At 35.0% G+C, this 24,012-nt stretch overlaps 1 protein-coding gene across 5 annotated transcripts in view; it reads left to right on the forward strand.

Moving 5' to 3' along the window:
- The window catches only part of LOC121415728 (myosin-11-like), a 56,308-nt gene extending 38,240 nt beyond the window's left edge, over window positions 1–18,068 (forward strand). For 4 of the 5 annotated variants that reach the window (XM_041609051.1, XM_041609054.1, XM_041609052.1 and 1 more), the window contains 9 exons: window positions 136–200; window positions 1,039–1,132; window positions 3,310–3,338; window positions 5,244–5,380; window positions 10,389–10,545; window positions 11,430–11,787; window positions 12,144–12,304; window positions 13,222–13,236; window positions 13,663–18,068. In XM_041609051.1, coding sequence (XP_041464985.1) covers window positions 136–200; window positions 1,039–1,132; window positions 3,310–3,338; window positions 5,244–5,380; window positions 10,389–10,545; window positions 11,430–11,787; window positions 12,144–12,304; window positions 13,222–13,236; window positions 13,663–13,690 — 1,044 coding nt within the window. In that variant the 3' untranslated portion in view covers window positions 13,691–18,068. The remainder of the gene's footprint in view (window positions 1–135; window positions 201–1,038; window positions 1,133–3,309; window positions 3,339–5,243; window positions 5,381–10,388; window positions 10,546–11,429; window positions 11,788–12,143; window positions 12,305–13,221; window positions 13,237–13,662) is intronic. The other variant, XM_041609053.1, reaches the window with a different exon arrangement.
- Window positions 18,069–24,012: the final 5,944 nt, after the last annotated feature.

The raw sequence follows: 24,012 nt of genomic DNA on the forward strand, positions 1-24,012 counted from the left end.
TTTGAGTCAGTTTGTAAAATCACGTGCAATTGAAAGCAATTGTTTTAGTTTTTGAGACCTCATCCTTTTTAAGTTCTGCAACTGAGTGACATTTAGAATTCATATCTAGTATATTTTACCGTTTTATTTTCACAGTATGACAATTTGATGAGAGAGAAGATGGACCTGAAACGAAGGCTAGATTCACTACAAGACAATGCGTCAGTGTTGAGTATTCTTTTTCTCAGCTTTCATCAGTATTATAAGACTTATGTGGAGTTGCTTTGTCTGCATCATGTTTGGTATAGAAAAAAACTTATTTTATAATATTGCAAAGACAACAAAGCTAATGAGGATAATGTAATAAAAGTCTGAAGAAACAAATGTTTACAATAGCTGATAGCAGCTATGATGATGAAATTCTAATTATGATAAAATTGTGATTAGATAAAAGATGAAAGACAAGCAATCACACTATGTCACGACAGTGGTCGTTATTGATGATAAATCATTTGTTATCATTTTCATGTCTAACATTTAGAATATGATTCATTGGTCGATTTAAGTGATGCTTTTTTGTCAACAAAAAGTAATCCAGTTTTCTCAATGCTCCTGTAGTTGTAACATGCCATCTACCCAACAAGATAGCAAGATGGGTAATATTGCCAAGTCAACTTAGAAAAAGTTACAAGTCATCATAGCGAGTTACATTATCGCTATCTACGTGTACTGCATATCTTGCCATGACAACATAAAACCAGTAAGTCAACTGTACGAGATACCTTTTCTTGTCACGTCGGCTTACAAATGTTTATATGTTGATTTGGCAAAATAATATATCTCTCCATGTCAACCTTAAAATGCTATCAAGTTGACTTGGTAAGATAATGTATCTCCCAATGACGATAACAATTCTTTACATGTACAACATACCTTGCCCTGTTTATATGGCTATTAAGTCGACAAGGTGAGATATGATATCTTACCTTCTGGTCAAGTAGATGGCCTTTTAGAGATTCCGTCCACACCTTGTGATCTATTACTTTACTCTGTCTATAGGGATGATGAGCTGAGAGATCTGAGGAAAAAACTTGATACACAAAAGAATGAACTGACCATCCTTGAAGACATGAACAGAGCAATGGAAGGAAAGGTATGTCAACAGATTTTAAGATATTGTTGATGAAGTCATAGATGGAGAAAGGTAGAGAAAGTATCCATACCGGGGCATATGTACTCCTCTTTTAAGGTATCATTACTCTCATGTTGCAAAAAATCAATAAAGTGCATCAACAAAAAATTGTTAATAAAAATGAAAGAAAAATCAATATAATTTTCAATAAAATATGCAAATTTGTATAGGAATTGTAGGAAAGAAAGATTCTAATAGGAGTTCTATGTACTATCAATACCTCCACTGTGCTAAATTAAAACATACAAAGTAGTGACTAAATTGGGACATAAAGACATGGATGAATACAAAATTACTGCATCATAAAATTCATGTCATATTCATGACCACTTCTAGAATTACAAAAACAAGTATAAAAGTTATGAAACATTAGAAAGTACACCGTCTCATCTCTGTGTATCGGCTTCAATGTTCTAACAGAACTGATGTGCATTGAGAATTCAGACCACAGAAATGTTATGTATAAATTGCCTTTGCATTACATAAATTGCGTAAGGAAAATTAAATCCAGCATCCATAAAAGTTTGATCTAAAATTTGGTTGAGTCTGGATTAAAATCCAGGTTAACATATGGAAATACCACCTAATATCTCATTAAAAGTTTGCTTAGTGTTCAACATTCCTTAGGTAGTCATATCAACATTTTTATCAAAGCTTGAAGCCTTGAAAACAAATTTTAGCTCGAAAGGGGATGCTGTATTTTAAATTAATGAATAAACATATAAATGCAAACACTCTTTTTTTTCCCCATTTATTTTTTCATCAAAGAAATTTTCAAAAGTTAGATTTAAAGAACCCAATGGGATACTTAAGGTAAGGTGAAAGGTGCTGGTATTTTACTCTGCCAGTGTTTCCAATAAATTTTACAACAGGGTGATTGTTTGAGGTTTCTTTTCCATACCACCAAGGCATTGAAAAGCATTTTGTGGGACTAATAATAGGTCTTTGAGGGATGCTGTGACTGGGATTGAGCTCATCAGGGTACGATAAGACACTGGTTCATACCAGTAATATAATATATCAGCCTTTATCTATACGGTGGTTTGCCAAAAGTATCTGTTAAATTGCGTGCAAGGATGAGTTTGGCAGGTCATTGCATCCGACATGCTGAACTCTCTGCAAATCACCTCATCCTCTGGGAACCTTAAACAAAGCACAGCAAGAAGAGGGAGAAGTCGGGCCACTTATATCGATGCTATGAAGAAAGACTCTGGCCTTGATAGCATTAATGAATTGAGGACAGCCATGCTGGACAGAGAGGTCTGGAAGTGCTTCTATGTTCATGCTACCTGAGATGGCATCGGCTTTAAAGTCATTGCATACCTTCAAACTGACTTGACTTGACTTATTTTAGGAAAATACAGGTGATTCTGCCGAAGCCAAAATCTCCCAGAAATCTGCTTCCAGTTTGGCATTTATTCCTAGACAAAGTGGTTATACACTGATCGGCAATTTAGCGAATTTTTTACTTTTGTTTTTTGTGTGTTTGTATTTTGATGGGCACACATATAATGGATTTCAGAAAGGAGACACATTCCCGCTGATTGGTTTCATGTTGGCAGTGTTAGATTCTGGTTTTCTGCACCCTGCACCACAAGCATTATAGTGATTGATATTACACTTCATTAGCATGCTTGAATTTACATATGGTAATGATCAGTGGGATTAGTCATTCAGATCTGCATTACGATCAATTGCTAAGCTACATGTAGGTGTTTAAGGGCCTGGAGTGTTCTAAGGTATTGTTGGTTACTTGTGTCTTTGTTAGGCTTTTTTACACAGGAGTTAAACTTAGCCCATCCCCCTTTTCACACTCATTTTGTTTTTACCAAAGTGCACTATCTTTGCAATTTCTTTTTCAATTTGAGACAAGGAAGGTTGGTACACCTATCTTGGTGCTGTTCAATTAAAGCATGCCTTGATCATATGATAGTACATATATAAAAATGGTAAATATGAAATAAAATAAATAGTATGGGGTTTAGGAGCGATTGGGGGAAGAAAGAAAATAAAAATGTAAAAAGCATATTTGGGTTTTCCTTTGTCGGTGACTTTAATATTGTGCTTGAACTAGCCAAACAGAAATTATTTGATGTTAATGATTTCTTTTGATATTCTTTCATTCATTTAATTTTCAGTCCGAAGATAGCAATTTGAAAGTGAAGAGGTAAGTCAGGTTTTCCATTCTTAATAGATTATTACTTAGGAACTATCTCTCACAAGTGTGCTTATCACTCACTATACGTGCATGTCTTCTTCATTATAGGTCACAAGTTTGAATTCATCACTTAAGTTGCCAATTTGGTGACCAAAAGCCACAGACTTCATAATGCTATCCATTAACTTCTCATTAAAGTAGCTAGTGAAATTGGCTACAAACATCAGAAAAAAAATATACAGTCCTATGTTTCAAGTTAAAAAAAAAATTGTAGGGGAGATTCACAGTAGGGGAGACCGGGGTTAGTTGGAACAAAGGGTAAGTTGAAACAATGTAATTTTCTTTAGAGCCTGTAAATTTATGCAATACTGCCCTCAATTTATTGCTATTAATAATACAACAGTGTTATTATTGCAATAAATTGAGGGCAGTATTGCATAAATTTATTTTACAGGCTCTAAAGAAAATTACATTGTTTCAACTTATCCCACGTTCCAACTAACCCCGGTCTCCCCTACATGTATACAGTGCGTCCCAGAAAAAACGAAACCGAGATTTAGCGATCATTTATCATTACTTAATCATAAATAAAATAGACAAATGACCTACCAATGTAAAGCTTAGAATCTCCTCTTTCATCTGATATTACTTAGATCATTTTTCATTCATGCATGAGTGAGCAAAAACAATTTGAAGGAAGGATATCAAAAACTCATTTGGCGGGGGGTATCTGGGTTTCAAAAAGAAAACCACATTTTTGAAAAGTTCAATATCTCCTCTTTAATTTGATACCTAAATTACAGAAAATAGTCAAGAAATAACAAAGTTCTGGTCATTTGAAATAAGGCTTGAATTTCAATAATTTCATAAAATGAAGAGGTTCTCCAGGCTGGCTTTCAAACTCACTCGACACTCCGTTTTGTTGACGATCAGCCATGCATTAAATCTTTTGTTCACCATGCGAAAGCTTCTGTAGGAAATCGGTGAAAACTCGTTCATCTCATGAAATTATGGAAATACAAGCCTTATTTCAAATGAACAGAACTTTTTTATTTCTTGACCATTTTCTGTAATTGAGGTACCAAATTAAAGAGCAGATATTGAACTTTTCAGAAATGTGGTTTTCTCTTTGAAACCCAGATACCCCCCGCCAAATGAGTTTTTGGTATCCTTTCTTCAAATTGTTTTTGCTCACTCATGCGTGAATAAGAAATAACCTAAGTAATATCAGATGAAAGAGGAGATTCTAAGCTTTAAATTGGTAGGTCATTTGTCTATTATATTTATGATTAAGTTATGATAAATGATCGCTAAATCTCGGTTTCGTTTATTCTGGGACGCACTGTATAGTATGTAATTTTTGACGATGATGATCCACATCATTTATATTGTGCCATATTTCTGATAAAACATTCAAAGGGGCAGGCTCATCCATTTAAGCTAATTACTACACATCAGCAGATGTGTAGTAATTAGCTTAATTGGATCTGCCAATTCATTTTATAGTAAATTATATTAATTGATAATATCTAATTAATTAATATTTAATGAATTATTATAAATTAAGTGATATATTTAATTAATAAAGGTTTACTATTTTTCTTTTTAATACGAACATTCAATGTCAATGGAACAATTCAAACAAAACAAGAAGACCTATCTTTTCTAATATTGTGATCCTGTGTGCACTGGACTTAGAACAATACTGTCACTGCCTTGTAATTTACATATTCGAAGGATGGCATCTCCAAGACAAACGCTTTGTATATCATTGAAAAGGGGCTATAGAAACATGTGCTATTATTGTTAAATTCATCTTATTTCAAGTGTATTTTAGTTTATCCTTGATTCCTTACCCCCCCCCCCCCCCCCATCCTCTCCACTATGATTCAAAATACATTGCATTCCATCCAGGTATGAGGACAAGGTCAAAGGTCTCCAGGAAGAGATTGGTAACCTGAATAGAATGGTGAATAATCTACAGAGTAGAAACAAGAGATTGGAGGAAAGCAAAGACAATCTTATCAAAGATATGGATACACTCAGGGATGGTAAGAAATATTTGCCCGTCAAATGAAAACTTCAAATTTTTTATGTGAAAAATATATCTTTTTTTTTTCAGAACCAGCCGGTTGGTTTAAGATTTTTTCTGACTTCTTTTTCAGATTGAATGAATTGTCATATTTTCTGGGTGCATGACATAAATGGTATTACATTAAGTACTGATTATTCTGTTATTGACACATGGAATCACTCTTTATACATAAATATATGCCTCCTTTTTCTCCCATATCCATTCCCTTTTCTGTAGTCTTCTTTAACATTTTGCTATCGATATTCTTATGTTATTTTTATTTCACAAGGCAATGTGCTTCAAAATTTTTTACAATCTTATCTTGACTTCATACTTTATAGACTGTACTTACATGTAATCCTAGAGTGATTAATCTTGAATACCATAGCTTTTTGGTTCCTCATTTATCGTATAAGTTGTAACTGCCTATGTCAAATATTTTGAATATGAATATCAATGAGGTATTGCCAACATGTTTCTGTTAAATGTACATTATTTTGTTGCATTATACGCCAAGGGTTAATAAAGTAAGGCTTAAGTAAATAAACTAGACAACTTTGAGGTTACGTGTGACTGTCTTTAATGACCATGGCCAAGAGACCAACACAAGGTGGCGCGCTTACACTTAGCGGTTGCAACATCGAATCATCATTATTATACTAATACAACATACTGGCGTGACTGCCTTTTACTTTTCTCTCCTCTTTTACAATATAATCTGTATAACAAAATCATGATGATTCGTAACTAGCTCACTATTGAATAAAAGGGTTAGATCTCCGTTGGTGTAAGACTGATAAATCTAGACACCAATGTATCATAACGAGTTGAAAACTAAACTAACATATTAATACAACAAAGGTCACAATTCAAATAACATCAAACGGCATCACCACTTCCCATCTCTCTCCATCATCAAGAATGGGAAAACCAAATTCGTGGGCTTAAAAAGGAGTAAACAACAAATCATTATCCCTATCTAGGCATCAAATTATCAAAAGCAATTTGACCCTAATCTAGTCCAAAACACAAGGCTCAATTAATGCTGTGCACCAAAAACAATTTGACACAAATTGAACAACCATAAATTTGCATTAAAAAGAACTTACATATCGGCAATAGTTCAAATAATGAAACAAAAGCAATATAGTGACCTCAGTGCAACATGTCCCCATAACAATTAATGCACAGTTCGACAGTCTTACCCTAATAGCAATAACATTATTTTGTAATGATCATCAAAAAGGATGGCACAACAAGACAAAAAAATAATAAATTATAAGCAGTCTCATACCATCTCAATGCCATCAAAATTGCTAGCAAAAGGGAATCAAATACAAAAAACAGCCACTTACCCACAATTTATGACTGTTCAACATTACTAGGCACAATACATGATACACAAAGATACAATGTCTGAAAACAAGGCATATAAATCATTACGTAAAACAAAAGTACACAAATATCAGAACGAAGCAGAAATCATTTTCTCAAATATCACTGTAGGCACATAAATACTGTTATGAAAGGATTATATTCGCAAATTTCAAATAATCATCACCAGCATAAAATCATAAAAATATACATTCATGAAATCAACAAAACTCATAATTGGCAAAATTACTTACCCAAAATACACCACACAAATCAATGACAAACATCATAGAGCTGTTTATTGTGATCAACCAAAATCACTTATCAAAATGCAATCCTGTAACATAAAAATACCTGCAAAGAAATAAAATTAAACATTTCGACATAAGAACACAATCAAAATCACTATCAATGATATAAAGAAAGCATTTTAACGCCAGTTGATCGCAGCAAATATACCTGCAAATAAACATAACAAATCATCACGGTAATTGGTATATAAAATCAATTAGGCATCAGTTGATAACTCAAAAGGCAAATCCGAATCAAGCGATGAAACTCCTGTTAGTCCATTCCTCATGATCACATGGTAAAATTGGGAGTCAAATCAAAATAAAAACATATTGTCCACATCTGTAATGGTCACTATCCGACACAGAGGGCCTGTAAATGCTTGGGAAAGCTAGCCGAGCAGAACCGGGCTCAAGTAACAAATGTCTCTGTACCATCAATAGTTAGGTGATGGAGGCCTAAACCGCGAAGCGCTTCCACTGGGAGAGACAGACCAGCAGGACCATGCCCTAGGTTAGCATGGGGCCGGTCTGGTGGACGAGTGTTACGACAACCTCCAGGGACCACGGCAGACAGACCAGCAGGACCATGCCCTGGACTAGCATGGGGCTGATCTGGCGGACGAGCACATCCTTCAGGAACAGACAGATCAGCAGGACCATGCCCTGGAATAGCATGGGGCTGATCTGGCGGACGAGCATGATGACATCCTTCAGGAGTGGACAGTTCAGCAGGGCCAAGCTCTAAGGCAGCAATGGGCTGATCTGGAGGACGAGTATGGCAAGCGACATCCGTCCAGATGGACTGAACTTGCTTACTAGCGATCGAGATGCTAGCCGAGTATGGACATTCAGTTGAAAGTGACGCTTGCAGGGTGAACGACTGAAAGTTCTGCGAAATCAACCATTCCACGACAAATGGTACCCTTGCAAGATAGATAGCTTGCGAAGTAGAGCTACTGCTGCTGACGTTAGCCGGGCACAGAGGCATAGCGGTTACCCCAGTGTTTGCTCTGTGGCCGTGACTCGCGACAAAGGGTAACACCGAATCGGCCGATGCTGTAACGGTAACGGACATGCTATCAACACATCCAGGAGTGTCAAACCTTTGATCATGAGGCAGCACGGTACCTCCACGGTCAACGACACGGTTGCTACCAATGCAACGATCCAGTAGCATATCAGGCGACATGTTAGGCAAAGTCTGGTTAGGCAATACCGTCATGTCAGGCAAAGTTGTCACATCGGGCAAAGTCAAGGTAGACGTAACTGTCAAATCAGATAAAGTCAAGGTAGGCGAAACTGTCACATCCGGCAAAGTCAAGTTAGACAAAATTGTCACATCAGACAAAGAGTGAGAACAATAGTTCAGACTAAGATCAAAATCAAGGGACTCTGTGAAACTATAGATCACGTTGGATTGGCAACAATCCCAAAGTAACAAAGACTGAAAATCATCGGCAGAAAGTGGAGAGCGACTCGATCCACTCGAAGTAGGAGAGGCAACATTGCCATGCCAACAATCAATGCAATGAACTGAAGTTCTTAAATCACTCAAACGTGAAACTGGAGAACATGAACTGCTTTCATGACTGTCTGTAACAGTACACTCTTGGAACAATGAGGGCACACTGGCATCGGTATCCTGACCAATTACATCACCAACATTAGACCCTACATTATCTTTCCTTGTTTCTTTTACGTCTCTCGTGTGACCAATAAGCACATCAACAATAACATTAGCTTCATATCCATTTTCCTCATTCCATTGTTTCACATCACATTGGTCACTTTCATAAACCAAACCATCACAAGCTGCATACTCAACCTCTTCATTCCATCCTTTCATGTCAGCACTGTTTGTTACATTCACCTCATCATTAGTCATGTATCCATCATCTGCATTACATTGTTTCACATCAACTATGTTAGAGTCATGACCTCCATCATCACTACTCTCATAACCATCATCTACAATGCATGGTTTCACTTCACCTTTGTTAGTTTCATGAGCCTCACCATCACTAGTCTCATCTCTTTGGTCTTCATTCCAAGATTTACAATTATTACTTTTAGATTCATTCGTCTCACTATCACGTGTCTCATATTGAACATCTCCTTTGTGTATGTTAGTGTTTACTGGTGTGACCGTGATCCCTAATGTAACATGATTGTGAAATCCATGACTATCATTCACTTTACTCTCATTCTCTTCACGTTCCCGATCAAGGAGAGTGTGTGTTGGAATTGAATGTATGCCGGCGAGATCAACATCACGAAAACATGACAGAGCCGCTTGCGATGAGGAAGCATAGCAGAAAGTAACACTGTCTCCAAACATGATCAACTGCTTGGAGGGGCGAACCGAAATATCATTCTGCTCCATAAATGGAGCCCCGGCGACAATACTGCGAGAACCACGCAAGTAGTCATCATTGACTACCACACCATCAAACCAAAGTTCACAACCATCATAGAATAATGTGAACTGAGTCACACCCACAATGTGGGTCTGATCGACGAGACTAACAATGGAAACATCATCAACATAGTAATCATCAAAACCGAAATCATCAATAAGAATCTCAACACCAATATCATCTGCTACAGATTCAGTGATTAAATTGAGCTGTGATCCGCTCTTTAATTCCACATTAATCCGTGAATCATCAATTGTACGGGCACAAAAACAAGGTTTAAGCAACATCTGCCTGTTAGCAGGAAACTGACGCAACCCTGATGGTTGCGACGACCTGCTAGCCGCATCGTGAACGGCTGCCGCGGCGGTCAAGGCGGCCCTGGCCATGGTATATGTGGGACTACACAAATTTATCTTCCGACTTCGGGAAGTAACCCAACCTCTCGTCTACCACCGATAATATAAAACACGGCGTGCCTAGCCCCTATTTACAGGGTTAAATTAAACTTAGGAAGGCTTATTCATAATCGATGGGTGGATTGGATACAGCTGCCACCACGCCAAGGGTTAATAAAGTAAGACTTAAGTAAATAAACTAGACAACTTTGAGGTTACGTGTGACTGTCTTTAATGACCATGGCCAAGAGACCAACACAAGGTGGCGCGCTTACACTTAGCGGTTGCAACATCGAATCATCATTATTATACTAATACAACATACTGGCGATAATACATTGTTTGTTTTGGTATATACATGTATATGAGAAATAAATCAACTTGAACTTTCATTAAGTTTGAAGTTTGATAACTGGAAATCTCGAATGAATTTTAACTTGTTGGAATTGATACACATGGTCATCATCATCTCCCTCCCTCTCTGTCTCTTTCTCTGTCTCCTGTAGAGAAGTCGAGATGCTCCAAGTGCAGTCGTCTGGAAAGTCAGTACCAGGAGGTGCTGACGGAGAAGGAGAACCTGGAGGAGGATAATGAGGAGCTCCACAAAGAGGTGGAGAACCTCAACAACCTCCTGACACTGAAACAGAAAGATGCCAAAGAGAGGTAAGCTGGTATTAAAGGATCAGACGGTGGGATCAGACTCAAACGCATTTCATAATGCATTTAGTGAGTGATTCTTGAGACAAATTTGCTGTCAGCTAGTCAGGCAAGGATTTCAGTAGCTTATGTCAGTAAAAATGTCCAAGTAGTTTCATAAAACCCTCCAGTAGAGCTTTTCACGAATAGCTTTCTCATTGATTTACACTAAAAAGTTTGCGCTCAGCCAACCAGAGGCAAGGATTTCAGCAGCTTGTATCATTTGTCAGTTAAAATGACCATCACAATGTTTCATGAAAATCTTTAGGATCATGTCAAAACCAGTGTATCGTTGTGCATGCTGTAGTATGTCTTTGTTCACCTTCATACTTGTAAGAATCCTTTACCCAAAGTTTGCATAGTCAGAATTTAAAATTGAGGGACACAAGATGTTTGATCAAATTATGATTAGAAGTGGGGTAGCAAGCCAAATTTTTGAGGGAGCATGACAAGTCGCAATAGCCAAAAAAAATTTACCCTTTTATTTAAAGGGAAATCTACTTTTTGTAAATTTTGTTGATATAATCAGAAAATAATACCTATTTTTTGCTATTCCTTTTTCTTTTTTTTCTCCTTTTTATTGCTCAATGAACTGTGCCCCCAAGCCCCCCCCGCTATCTACACACCAGTAACAGTGATGGCAAATATTCTGTGATTGATTCCTTGGTCCTTCCATATTTATGATATTTATGTACCACTTCATAACACCTGTGGAAAGCATGGTGAATATGGTGTAAATTGTCATGAAGCAGCTTTTTACTAGAAAAGGTCAATCAAATTGTCATGGTATTCAAGCAAGTTGACGAAATGCATGTTTATGTACTGTTTGTATGTTGTTTGTTTATCACCAGTCAAAAGGTAAAAGAGTCACCACTAAAGAGAACTCCAAACTCCACCCTTGCCTTGGAACGCTCTCAAACCTCCAGCAGGGCGTCACCCATCTCATCGACCACACCCTCGCCAAAACCTGGGTCGGGTAGAGCGGCCACACCCCAGCAGCTTGCCGCTGCTCTCAAGAGGCTATCGGTAAAGCAGAGTCCGCAGGGCGGTGCTGCAGGAGGAGGTGGTGGAGACGAGAAGCGGGCGTTGTCACCGGAACCAAAGGATCGTAAAGGTCTCAAGGACTTGGGGAAGGTCAGTGGGTATGAGGATAGGAGGAAGTCACTGAACAGCATGGAGTCCAGACTACAAGCTCTCAGGAGTTCACAGGTAGGTGTGTTCTGTCATTGATGATGGCAAAAGAAACTGTGTTGATTCTCAAATAATATATATACAATACTACTCTTTGGAAGAGTTTTAAAATGCCTGAGGCATAGTGCACTTAGTGTGGGCACTTTTCACGGGATCGGTATCATGTATAAAAAGTAATCATTGTGTCTTCTATGCAATCGTAGAAATTGCATGGCAAATGTTTTTCCTCTCTTGTGGATTTCCACAACCCACGTAATCAGTTACTTTTTGTATTTTATATGTAGGATATTACAGTTTATGGCATGAACTTTATCTATAAAACAAAAGAATGGGCAGTTTTCACAGAGGGGTATCCTTGCTTTTTTTACATGTAGGATAAGACAATCAAGGACATGAAGAAACCAGCTGTGAAACCTGATTTGAATTCGACGGGAGGAAGCGGGGATGGAGGAAAGAAACAAGCTAGATTTGTCTTGCCATCGAGTAAAAAATTTGAAAAATCACTCGGCTCCACCGGAGGCTCATCCAGATCAAAGTGAGTATTCCTGCAATTACTCTTTCAAGTGTTTTATACAAAATTGGTTAACATTACAAATGTCTTGCTTAAAAATATCCTGAACTTTAATTGTAACTATTGCTCATTTGATCACAAAACATCCAGGAAGAAAACAAATTAAATTCGTACAGACAAATTTCTCAGATGTGACTGCAAAATTATAATTTGATTTCTCTGCTGGGAGCAATAATTGTAATACATGTAGAATATGGAATGAAATTTGGATAGTACATGTCACTGTTTTGAAGTAGAAAATAATGGCTTTCAGGTGAAATTTTTTCATGGCTAAATTTTTTCAATTTATCACAGACACAGGTGACAAAAGGCACCTTACAGCACAAATTTCTAAAAGTTAAATCAATGTCTGTCAATGCCTTTAGGATATCTACATGTATACGTTCCAGGGTTGGAGAGTTAGTCTTGGTACAAATACCCATTTTCAAAATATAATGTGAAATATTGTGAGGTCAATGAGAAATACAGGAATGGAGAGAAAGGATTTATGAGACAATTGATAGAAGATTCAGTACCATTGATCCAATTGTATGAAAACAAAGAATAAATAGGAAAGTAAAATTGCTGACATTATTGCATATAGATTTGAAGTAATATAATTTGTACCCTTTCTCCATTTAATTGAAAAAATGCTTTTACTACAACTATCATCTAAGCCAGGTATGATAAGAATGCCTACGTATTTGTATGAAAATAGAACCCCCCCCCCAAAAAAAATATATACATATAGCTATTGGGGTATGAATACAAATAAGATACAATGTATCTGTGTAAATCAGTGAATCAATTTAGATTTGATAGGAGTCAAGTGCATCTTGTTTTCAGTGTACATTAACACTTCTTTTTTTATCCTTATTTTATTTGTTTCTCCCATTTTGCAGACTCAACAGCACTAGGTGAAGAATTCAAATGTGTTTTTACTGAACATTCAGCTTTCTTTTCATGTTCACATTATTTTTATAACCTTCAATACATAGTATTATGAGCGTAAAAACAACAAAACACGCTTTAAATTTCTTCATATTCAAACATTGATTAAGTTTTTAAATCATCTTGAGAACAAATGTATGTGTCATGTCAATAATCAGGCCCCTTAACACAAAACAAAGTGATTGATCATAAGTCTGATTTTTGCAATTGATTGCATTGGTCAATATGTGTACTCACTTGTCAAAATCAACTATACGATCACTCACTAAGTTGTGTGTAAGTTGCCCCAGAACAAAAATGTATGTCTTTCTAATTTTTATGTACTATTGTATGATGATGTCTTTCAATGTTCTGCCTTTCTTTCTTGTATTTTGTCTTTCTGAATTCTATAGGCCTCCGATGGATGATAATGAAGTTTGAAAATAGTAAAGTATTCTGTAATAATGTGTTGTGTTCAAATTCTTCTAATACAATCATCCATGCATTATGTGAATTTTGATGGAATTACATGTATGTGCTGTAATACACACCCATGTTGTACATGTATCACATAACTACCCGTGGCACATATCATTGTGTACATTTGGTCGGGTTGCTGACATTCTTTTTACTAACAATAATATAAGATGGCGGTTCATGTATAGCAGAGTGGTGCTAAAATTCATTAAGAATGCAAGAGCTGATAACACATTGCCAAGAAGTTTGATACGAGTTGATTTTTTTTATATGCAGCATGATGAATATATTGTGCAATGTGAACAGATCCATGTATTCATATCAGTGTTCAGTGTAGTGGTCAAAATAAAAGTGATATTTTTTTGGCAGCAGTTGCACAAACTAATACCCAAGTCACACTAATGAGCTTTGATGCCAAAGATATAATCAATATTTGCAAGTAAATATGATAATTGTGAATGGGTGCTGTAGATTACAAGTTCAATCAGTTGTACATGTATGATTGATTGTACATTATGTTACCAGGTCAAAATATTAAGCAAAATCCTACATTATTTCAAATTATTAGTCAAATGGTTACATCTATATGTTACACGGTCATACTGGCTGAGCTTCTAAACCACAGAAATTACTCTTAGGCCTCATAATATTTTTTTATTTAAGAGGAAATAATGGCCGAACAGGGATTCGCACACTCAAACTCACAATCATGAAACCATTGCTCTGACCACTAGACCACATGATGCTTTTTATAAAGTCTACTGAGATTAAAGAATTGAGTCATCCACGGTTAAATTCAACAGATGCATTGTTTGTTGCAGATAAAATCATTGTCATTATAAGCATTTAAAATGTTGTGTAAAGAGGACTAATCTATTTTGAATATATTGCATACTAATACAATCATATGACCATGGTTCATTGCTGCTTGTGTGGAAATATATCAGTCGCCTCATACTTACTCAGAAAATGATCCCCAAATAAAGAGCTCGAAATATTCATGACTTTTATATGTCTTATAATCCTGCAACAAAAGATGAAATAAAGTCAAAGTAATTATAATTGGGAAAAAAAATCAACATATTCTGTTCCACAATAATTACGTCTCATTTTGGAATGCAAAGGGTTTATCCCAGAGATTGTATCACATCAATTTCACTTATTAACTTTTTTTTTTTTGCACATTCATTAAGTTCAGATACATTTTTTCAGTCAATAAAATCATGCTGCTCATTTTTAAACCTTTTTTTTTTGCATTTTGTTTTGAAAAAAATGATTTAATCAGTATTTTGCTGGACACTTTTAACTTTATAATGTTTTTAACATATGTGTGAAAAATTTGTATATTAGTTAGCACAATCACTATTAATACATGTACAATGTACATTTTGAGTATTTCTGATAGGATACAGAATATTACTCATTTTTATAGCTTTTAAAAAAATACTCATTTTGAATTCCTAAGATATTATATGACATCAAATTTATTCATGCAGCTTTATTTACATTTGTCACTTATTTTTGTGTTATGGGTGTCTAAATTGCATTTACTAACAATTTTGGCACATTGATAGTTATATGCATTAGATTTTGATTTGGTACCATGCAAATTAGATGTGTTATGTCATCGTGTGCAGGCCAGTTCATGCAAGATCATGTTATCAAACATGTTAGAAGACCTGGTTATGATTAGAAGACCGCATTAGCAAAGTTTCTGGAGGGGAACATTATTTGTATTGATTACAAGTACTTGTATTCAGTGGTTAAAAAAGGGGAGAAATTGATTTTTTTACCCATACTACAAATCGTTAAAATATAAATGCAGTTGAAAATTAATAAAGATTTCATTACAATGCAGTTCATCTGAATTAAATAAAAGCCAGGACACTACATGTGTTTTATACTCCTAGAGTGATCATATTTGACGTAAAAGAAAATTGTATGCAGTTCAGGAATATTTTGTAATTTCTTCATGGATGATATATTTTTCTTATATTTTCTTGTTTTCTCTGTTTTTTCTTGCTTCAAAATTCAAAGCCATAAGAACAAAAAAAAAGTTGATTAAATGTATGCAAAACATTATGCAGATCACATAGAACAAGAGAGCTAAAATTATGCAAGTTTTCTGATGAACACTCCATATATCTATTATGCATTTTTTTCTCAGAATTTCTAATATCAAAGTTGAAAATATTCATTGTTTTTACAAACATTTCAGATTGAGTTTGACTAGGTTTTATGATATTTTCATACTGTTTTTTCTCATGTGGGCCTTCTGAGATGATTGGAATAGAACAAACAAAATGAGACCTCCATATTTAGATATTATACTGCTTTATCTGCTACTATATTGTAATGTATACAAATGTAACCTATTTGTTTACCAGTAGTAATGAATATTCAAACCTTTATATTGAATAATCATATATCACATCAATTTTTTGTATCGACCCCCCAAAAAATAAAATTACATGCAGGCATGTATCTATTATGAAAAAATATATAGTATAATGAATGCACTGCCTTATTGAGTTCATACTAGAATAATTGAACATGTTAGTAATTCTTATTCTTTGTAGCCTCAATATGAGTCTCAATTTTTGAAATATATGGACAAGGATATGCCTGTTTACCTGTACAAGAGCCAGTAGTTCAACATAACCTTGCCAAATATCTATTGTGAAGAAATTGTTAACCGTCCCATATTTATAAAAGATTTTTTTATGTGCCTGCATGAGGTGTAGAGGTATTTTCTCACTATCAGGATTATGAAGAATGTACATGTATATTAATGACTAATGAGAAAGGTGTATTTATGATATTGGGCGGAGTTGATGTAAAATTAGAGATATTACAATAATTACTGGGAAAGTTGTCCTATAAAACCCCATATAATTGATATTGTTATGAAATTGCAATAATTTCTTAGAAAGTTATGTTGATTTTCTGACATTCCAGAAAGGGGAAGTGAGGAGGGTCCATTCATCTGTTGACATGAAAACACTTTTCAGTTAACTCTTCAGCCAGGCACACACTCTATGCGATTTGTTGCGATCTGAATTTCAAAGAAATTGTTTTAACATTTGATATGAACATTCCAGCCGATAAAATCTTAGCGTTCAGAGTTCAGAATAGTGGTAGGACTACTGAAATCAAAATTATGTCTTCATGTAGTTTGATTCTCCCTGTAGGAATGAAAAATTTCAAATCCATATCATAATGACACCATCATCGGTTGCGGCTTGATGCCGATTTGGACTTTACTCTGACCACAGGGCTTGCTGCAAAGCAAAGTTATGATTTTATTATTTCTTACATTTTTCCGAACTTCAAATGAAGATAATTTACTTCTTGGAACTTCCACATATTATGCAATATGTGATTTATTAGAAAATCATGTTGTATCGTGTCACATAATGTGCGATGGGCTTAATGATGCAGTCATACTGATCAGCAAAACCAACTCTAGACAGTCCAAAACTTTCCCATCATTACCAACGAGTCAATTTCCTTGATGGGACTGTGACATTAGACTATTTCATTGTGCTAGGGTCTGTGGAAAACATGCCGAAATCAAGTCACGTTCAATGGCTTCAAAGTTTAAAATGATGACCATGTAAATAAATCTTATATCCTTTCCGAAAAGGGATGCACACAGTTTATATAAATGATGTATTCTCTTCACTGTTGGGGTGAATTCAGATAGCGATTTTGTGTTCACAATGGCAGTGGTGTTTGAAGATATCCGTCCAAATTACGTACAAGTTCTTTCAGAAGCATATTTGGTACTCATGCTAGGAAATTAATTCTAAGACTTCTCTGTGTAGTGAAAGTGGTTGATGTTACGATAAAAAGAACAATGTAAGGCAGTAAAATTTGTGGTGAACAATACATGAAAATGTATCTGTAATTGCACATGCTAATGGAATTATTTCCCAGAACAAGTAACATCCACTGTCCATTACTAGTATGATGGTGTTTTTTTTCTCTCTCTCTCATTATTCTGTGTATCAATGCAATGTACCTGTATAAAGGTGTTTTAGCTGCTTTTGTCACATAATCTATTGAAAATCTAAACATTAATGAAATGTGTTTGAATTGCCTTTGTTAGCTTAAATTTAGTGTTGATTTTGTAATATAATGTGATGTAAATTATTTCTTTGTTTTCAATCAGATCTTTGTTCTATTTAGAATGTGTGCTACAGAAATGAAGTTTGAAAATATTTACCTTGTGTGTACTTATGATCATCCAGAGTAAACATTCATTCTTTGCTTGATAAGAGTGGGGAAAATAATTTTTTTTAGTATCATTATAGAGAAGAAAATATTTTGAGGATTTTGGTGATATTTCGAAAGCTTGTAGCTTTCAGATCAGTTTAGATTAATAAATTATGTAAATGTACAGTGTATACAGTAAATAGTCTTAGGGGGCACTGCTAGAAACTTCCACTTTGCAATCAAAGAATATTTTAGTGAATTCAAAACTTTCTATCGAGTATCTAAAAATGACAGTTGAATGCTACTTATCATTGATAAATCAGTAGCAAATTTGTTATTGATATTTAGCATGAATTGTTAATATTTCTTTGCAACACCCCCTAATTCTGATACTTATTCTATGATAGGAAGCAGATGAAGCTGGATATGTTCACAGGAGTTGGTATTTTTATCAGAAAGTGTAGTTGGATAAAAGTAGGTACTCCAAAGTTTAGCAGATAAGATGTTTAATAAGTATGGGTCTTTCGGCCAAGGTAGATATGTTGACAAAAAACATGTGAAGTTTCTTATTTCCAGCCAAATCACATATTGACAACTCTTATGTTTTGTGTAAAAAAAAAATGTCTCGTTAAGAAATTATGATAAAAATTGAAGTGAAATTCATGTATGGCTTCTTTTTGTTTTTGGTTGTTTTATGGCTTTATTTAAACTTGTTTTGAAAAGTATCAAGAAATACAGAAGAAAAAAAGTTTCATAACATTCATTACAAGGTGAACCTGTTGAACAAATAAGCTTTCATTCTTTTCTTTTGGTGCTTATTAATTAAGAAAGAGGGAATGCTGTACTTGCTATTTCACCATGGAAGCAGGAAACTCCCACTTCCCTGGAGGAAGCATACTGAATCTTAAGGTTTGTTTCATAAAGCTATTCCTAAATTATCAATAACTTTATTATTACACAGGGCTCTACACACGATTGGATCAAATCCGTCAGTGTTGAATCAGGCCGTTATCATTTTGGTTTCCAGCAGAAACATTGAAATATGATCTGTATAGATTCAAGTTATTGCTGTTAACAAGCGTTTGAATGCAAACTTTATTATGCAGTCATAATTCAAACAGGGTGTTGGGAAATTCTGTCCCGCTGGAATTCAACAGGGGAAACTTTGGTATCTCGTTTGGCACAAGAACATGTTCCAGACTTCACAAGTCTCTTGTAAAATCATACATAACTTTAGAAATTGTTTTTTGGAAGAGATCTCAGATGGGTGTTTCATAAAGCTGCTTTTTCAGTTATGCATGACTTTATGCACGACTGGAACATGTTCTCAGGTGCTGAGTCAGCTTCATAGGGATAGATCATGTCACACAAGAAAGGGTTACCCGTCTTGCGTAAAGTTATTAGTAACTTTACAAATAGCTTCATGAAACAGGTACCAGGTCATTATGATGGTGTCTAACAGAACAATTCCAAACTTTCCAAACTGGAGGCTGATATCTGATCTTCCAACATAAAATAAAAGATGCACCTCAAATACTACAAGGGTCGCTGAACAAAATGGACTTACAAGGTCATTTGTGAACAAAATTGTCAGATTTGTGGATTATTGTTATTTATACATGTGTGTAAATGTAGAATAATTTGGGGCTATATACTGTACAGTTCACAGGAGTAATTTAAAAAAAAAGATTTGATCATGTGATTTGTATGAATTACTATCGCTTACATGATGAGAAAATATGTCCATTCCATTTGAATATCAAATGAACCCTTGCTTTTTAATCAAATCATTCCATGAACACATCTTGCTTGGTATACATACATGTACCATGTTGCTATTAGTCTTTGAAAGGATGACTTCATTGCACGTTGTATTTGACATGTAGGTAAAATGTTTAAAATTTTACAATTCATTCCAGTAGGATAGCTTTGAAGCTGACCCACGATCCAAATGTTGTTAAAGTGAATTGTTATAAAAAATCTTCGAAATTGTTTGATATTACATTCTTATGATCAATTTGTTGTAATATCACGATTGAAATATTCAAGTCTGGTTAAATATGAAAATAGTAATAACTTATTTGGTAGGCAACAGTGTGCCTATATATGGTACTATTTCAATGTTGACAAGCAGTACCATTACATTATTGTATATTATCCATTTTATCATTCCAAATATCTTACTTTAAAGGGAAAGTTCACCCTGAAGAAAACTTTGTTGTAAAAATAGCAGAAAAAATAGTAAAAAATATTGGTGAAGGTTTGAGGAAAATCCGTTAAAGAGTAAGAGAGTTATCAGACTTCAAAGTTTTGGATTTGTGACGTCATAAACGAGCAGCTGCCCCATGTGTTATGTAATATAAAATGCATGAATTTCAAATTTTGTATGGTTCCTGATGACTTAATTTTGTTTTCTATTCATGATCAGGTGTGAAATGATTGATCTATTGATATACAAAAGGTACAGTGAAAACCATTTTCAATTTTCTGAGAAAATGACATTTCATTGATTTTTTACCATTCGCTATGTAGGAATGCTGCTCGCATATGACGTCACAAATCAAATAATTGAAATTCTAATAACTTTTTAATTAGTTGATGAATTTTTCTCAAACCTTCGGCAATATTTTTCATTATTTTTTCTGCTATTTTTACAATAAACTTTTTGTCAGGGTGAACTTCCCCTTTCATAGCTGCTTTGTGAAATTTAAGTACAAGTCATTAAAACTTTATCAGAATAGAGCCCTGTTTACATAAAAGATAAAATCAAATGTACAATTGATTGTAACCAGGGGCCCGTTTCATAAAGGACTTGCAACTGTTGTTACTCTGCTACTATGGCAACTACCATGGTAACCTTGCTTCTGATTGGCTGATGAGCCCTATTACCATGGTAGTTGTAGTCAAGTCCTTTATGAAATGGGCCCCAGGTCTCTGGGAAAATATGTACATAATGTTACAATCAATCGGAAATATCAATATCATCTTTTCGTATAACAGAGCGCAGATTGTGTATATAAAAGTATTCTAAACCCATTTTTAAATGAGAATCAATGTAAAGTGTAAATACCTACTGCATGACCGCCAATAATGCAGTCCTTTAACATGATTTTTTTAATGAATAATGTGAATTTCTGTAATCATTTTCTACTGTGAGAATAGATTGTAAAGGCCCTTATCCTCTAGTAATGATCAAGGGACTGTCCTTTGTAATTGCGGTGTCAATCAAGCGTATATTTGTATTTATTAAATAAATAAGAAATACTGTAACATTTGAAAATCTTGTGTGTATTAGTCTTTGATTTTGGTAGTATTTTTCCCAATTTAATTGTGAGCTCTGAATAAGAGAGACAGGTATTTCAAAAGGCCATCAATCGGTTACTTTTACTATGTTCTACCTTCACAACTGAAATGAAGAACTGGGCCCCGTCTTACAAAGAGTTACGATTGATCCAATCAATCATAACTCTATGGAAATCCATCGGCGTCATAATTTTTTCTACAGGAAATGAGCAAAATGTCCTTTGTAAACAAAGGAGAACACACTAAATTGTCAAAAATCAATTAATTTACGGATATACATTCATACCTAATTTTTTTAAAAACATGCATTTTAGATGTTGACTTTGCTGGCAAAGGGTCACATTGCATCGTTTCTGGAATTTTCTCTTTCAAGTCTTGCCAACCCTTTGATACCAAATCTGTGATGCCTGGGTATGCAGTTTCAAAATTATGCGAGTGCATTTCGGACCCAAAATTGCTCAAAAACATGACGTCATGTTTATATAAATCCAATGCATACACTGTAGGAAAAAGTTATGAAGGTAAAAATAAAAATTAAGAATACATTACAAGAATATTTCTAATTCAATATTCAGTGGAATTCCCCCCCCCCCTGTGAGATTAAAGAGAATCTTTTTTCTCTTAACTGTACACAAAGCATGGAGAAAGAACAAGCAGATCACATTTCATTAAAAATGTATTTATTCACTCATTCAAGACGATCTGTACAAATGTAAATCTAAAAACAAATTTCTATAAAAAATTACAGAATTTCAATGGCAATTTGGAATGGTATAATGCTGCATATACTCAAATACAAACACGACAGGCATCATTGGGAAACTGACCAGGGTGAATCCGACTTTTCTTTGCGATTTGGAATTTTCTCATATAAATCAGAGGGGGTAAAGGACCTGATTGATTTTATTTATTTATTTAAAAATATTCATACAGAATAAACATGTTCAGATGATATATACACTGTTTTTCAACATGTTCCTGTTGACATAAACAATCCACAATGACATTCCGGAAAAAATCTATAAAAAAAAATTAAATTCAGTTATAGTATATAGGAGTCACAACAGGGTATGCAAAGGGCACCTCTCATACCAAGGATCTTGCTATAACAAATTTGGATAGTATAAGGTCATAATTTACCTTTAAAATTACATAAAATGGGAAATGTTTAATATCATATAATAGTTAAAACTATGATTTACAAACACATTGATTCAAATGCTCTACCTGATCAAACTGTTAAAATACAAAATTGCACATATTGATTGCTTCACAAGACTACTTTCCATCAAAGTTAATTCACTAGAAATTATAAAGGTCTGTATTTTCACTTTCTTGGTAACAAATTTGTAATTAATATATTGAATTGGATTCTTAGAATTTCCATACCTGGCATTATGGACAATGAAAATGTTTCATATCAAGATGATCATCAACTATTTATTTCAGAAACACCATTCAGCCTGTAAAGAAGTAAAAGTCCTCTGCCTCTTTTTAAGAGAGTAACCTGCTTGCCAAAGACGCTTGTCTAGTAATGAGCTAAAAAGTACTGTAACATGTACATTAGCTTTAATATTTGGACTGGCGGCTGATATGATAAAGAGATTTACCCACTCCGATCTGAAATGGGGGAATTTGTGCTATCAATTTTAAAGTAAAAAGATCATCTTTTTATATTTCAATCTATTTCCACTCTTTAATTCCATGGCTTATTGCAGATTTTTTTTCATACTTGCTGGCAGTCCTATAGCCAAGGCAGGGAAAATAGGGTGGAGGACACAATGAGAAAAGCTGTTCAAAATTTAACATCTTTGCTGTTTTGTCGTCACTTTTGTACCTGTGGAGAAAACTAAATAGACAAAATTGCTGTTTACTGGCCCATTTTTTCAAAAGGGCCACAAAACAGCAAAAAAAAAATGAAATTACTGAAATTTGAAAATATGAAATTACTGAAATTTAAAAGTATGAAATTACTCAGTATAAGAAAGTATGAAATTAGTCAAATTCATACTTCAAATCATTGAAGTATGAAATAACTGAGAGAATAGCCTCATTTAAGTTCTTATTCCTCAAAGCTACCCTTCTTCCCTTTTCTCCCTTCACTTTATCTTTTTCTCCTCTTCCCCCCTTTTTTTTTCTTTTCGGGGACGTGGGGGGGGAGGAGGTGATCCGTTCCCTGGCTATGCGCCTGATTCATCACGAAATGGACTGTTAGAGATGTCAGCGTGAGAGATATAAAGAGAAAGATGAGAATGAGAGGTATCTTTCAGCGTTGTGGCCCAGTGGATTAGTCTTCTGACTTTAAAACAAAGGGTCGTGGGTTAGAATCCTCGCCATTGCATAATTTCCTTCAGCAAGATTTCTATTCACATTGGGCTGCACTCAACACAGGTGAGGTGCATGGGTACCCGGTAGGAAGAAATTCCTTGAATGCTTGAGCGCCTAGACAGCCCAGCTAAAGCCAGGGTAATAATAAATAGCAGGGCCTGCTGGGAGAACAGTTTTCAGAACTAAAGTCGGTAAGTACCTATATCATTATTATCATTCACGATAGTCCTTAAAAGGACTGTAAACCAAACGAGATTAATGACATGTAGTAGAAGTGTAGATGAGTTGAGATGAGAAGTCCTGGTGGTGGTGGTGAGTAGAAGACGAGTCAAGATCAGCCCAAAGTCTAGGCAGAGATGAGAAGATGATCAGCGATGAGTACATGAGCAGTGGAGAATAGAAGTGATAAGGTATCTCGATGCTCCGGACAGCTTGAC

The sequence above is a fragment of the Lytechinus variegatus genome, chromosome 5 (assembly GCF_018143015.1).
Source record: "Lytechinus variegatus isolate NC3 chromosome 5, Lvar_3.0, whole genome shotgun sequence".
Lineage (NCBI taxonomy): Eukaryota > Metazoa > Echinodermata > Echinoidea > Temnopleuroida > Toxopneustidae > Lytechinus > Lytechinus variegatus.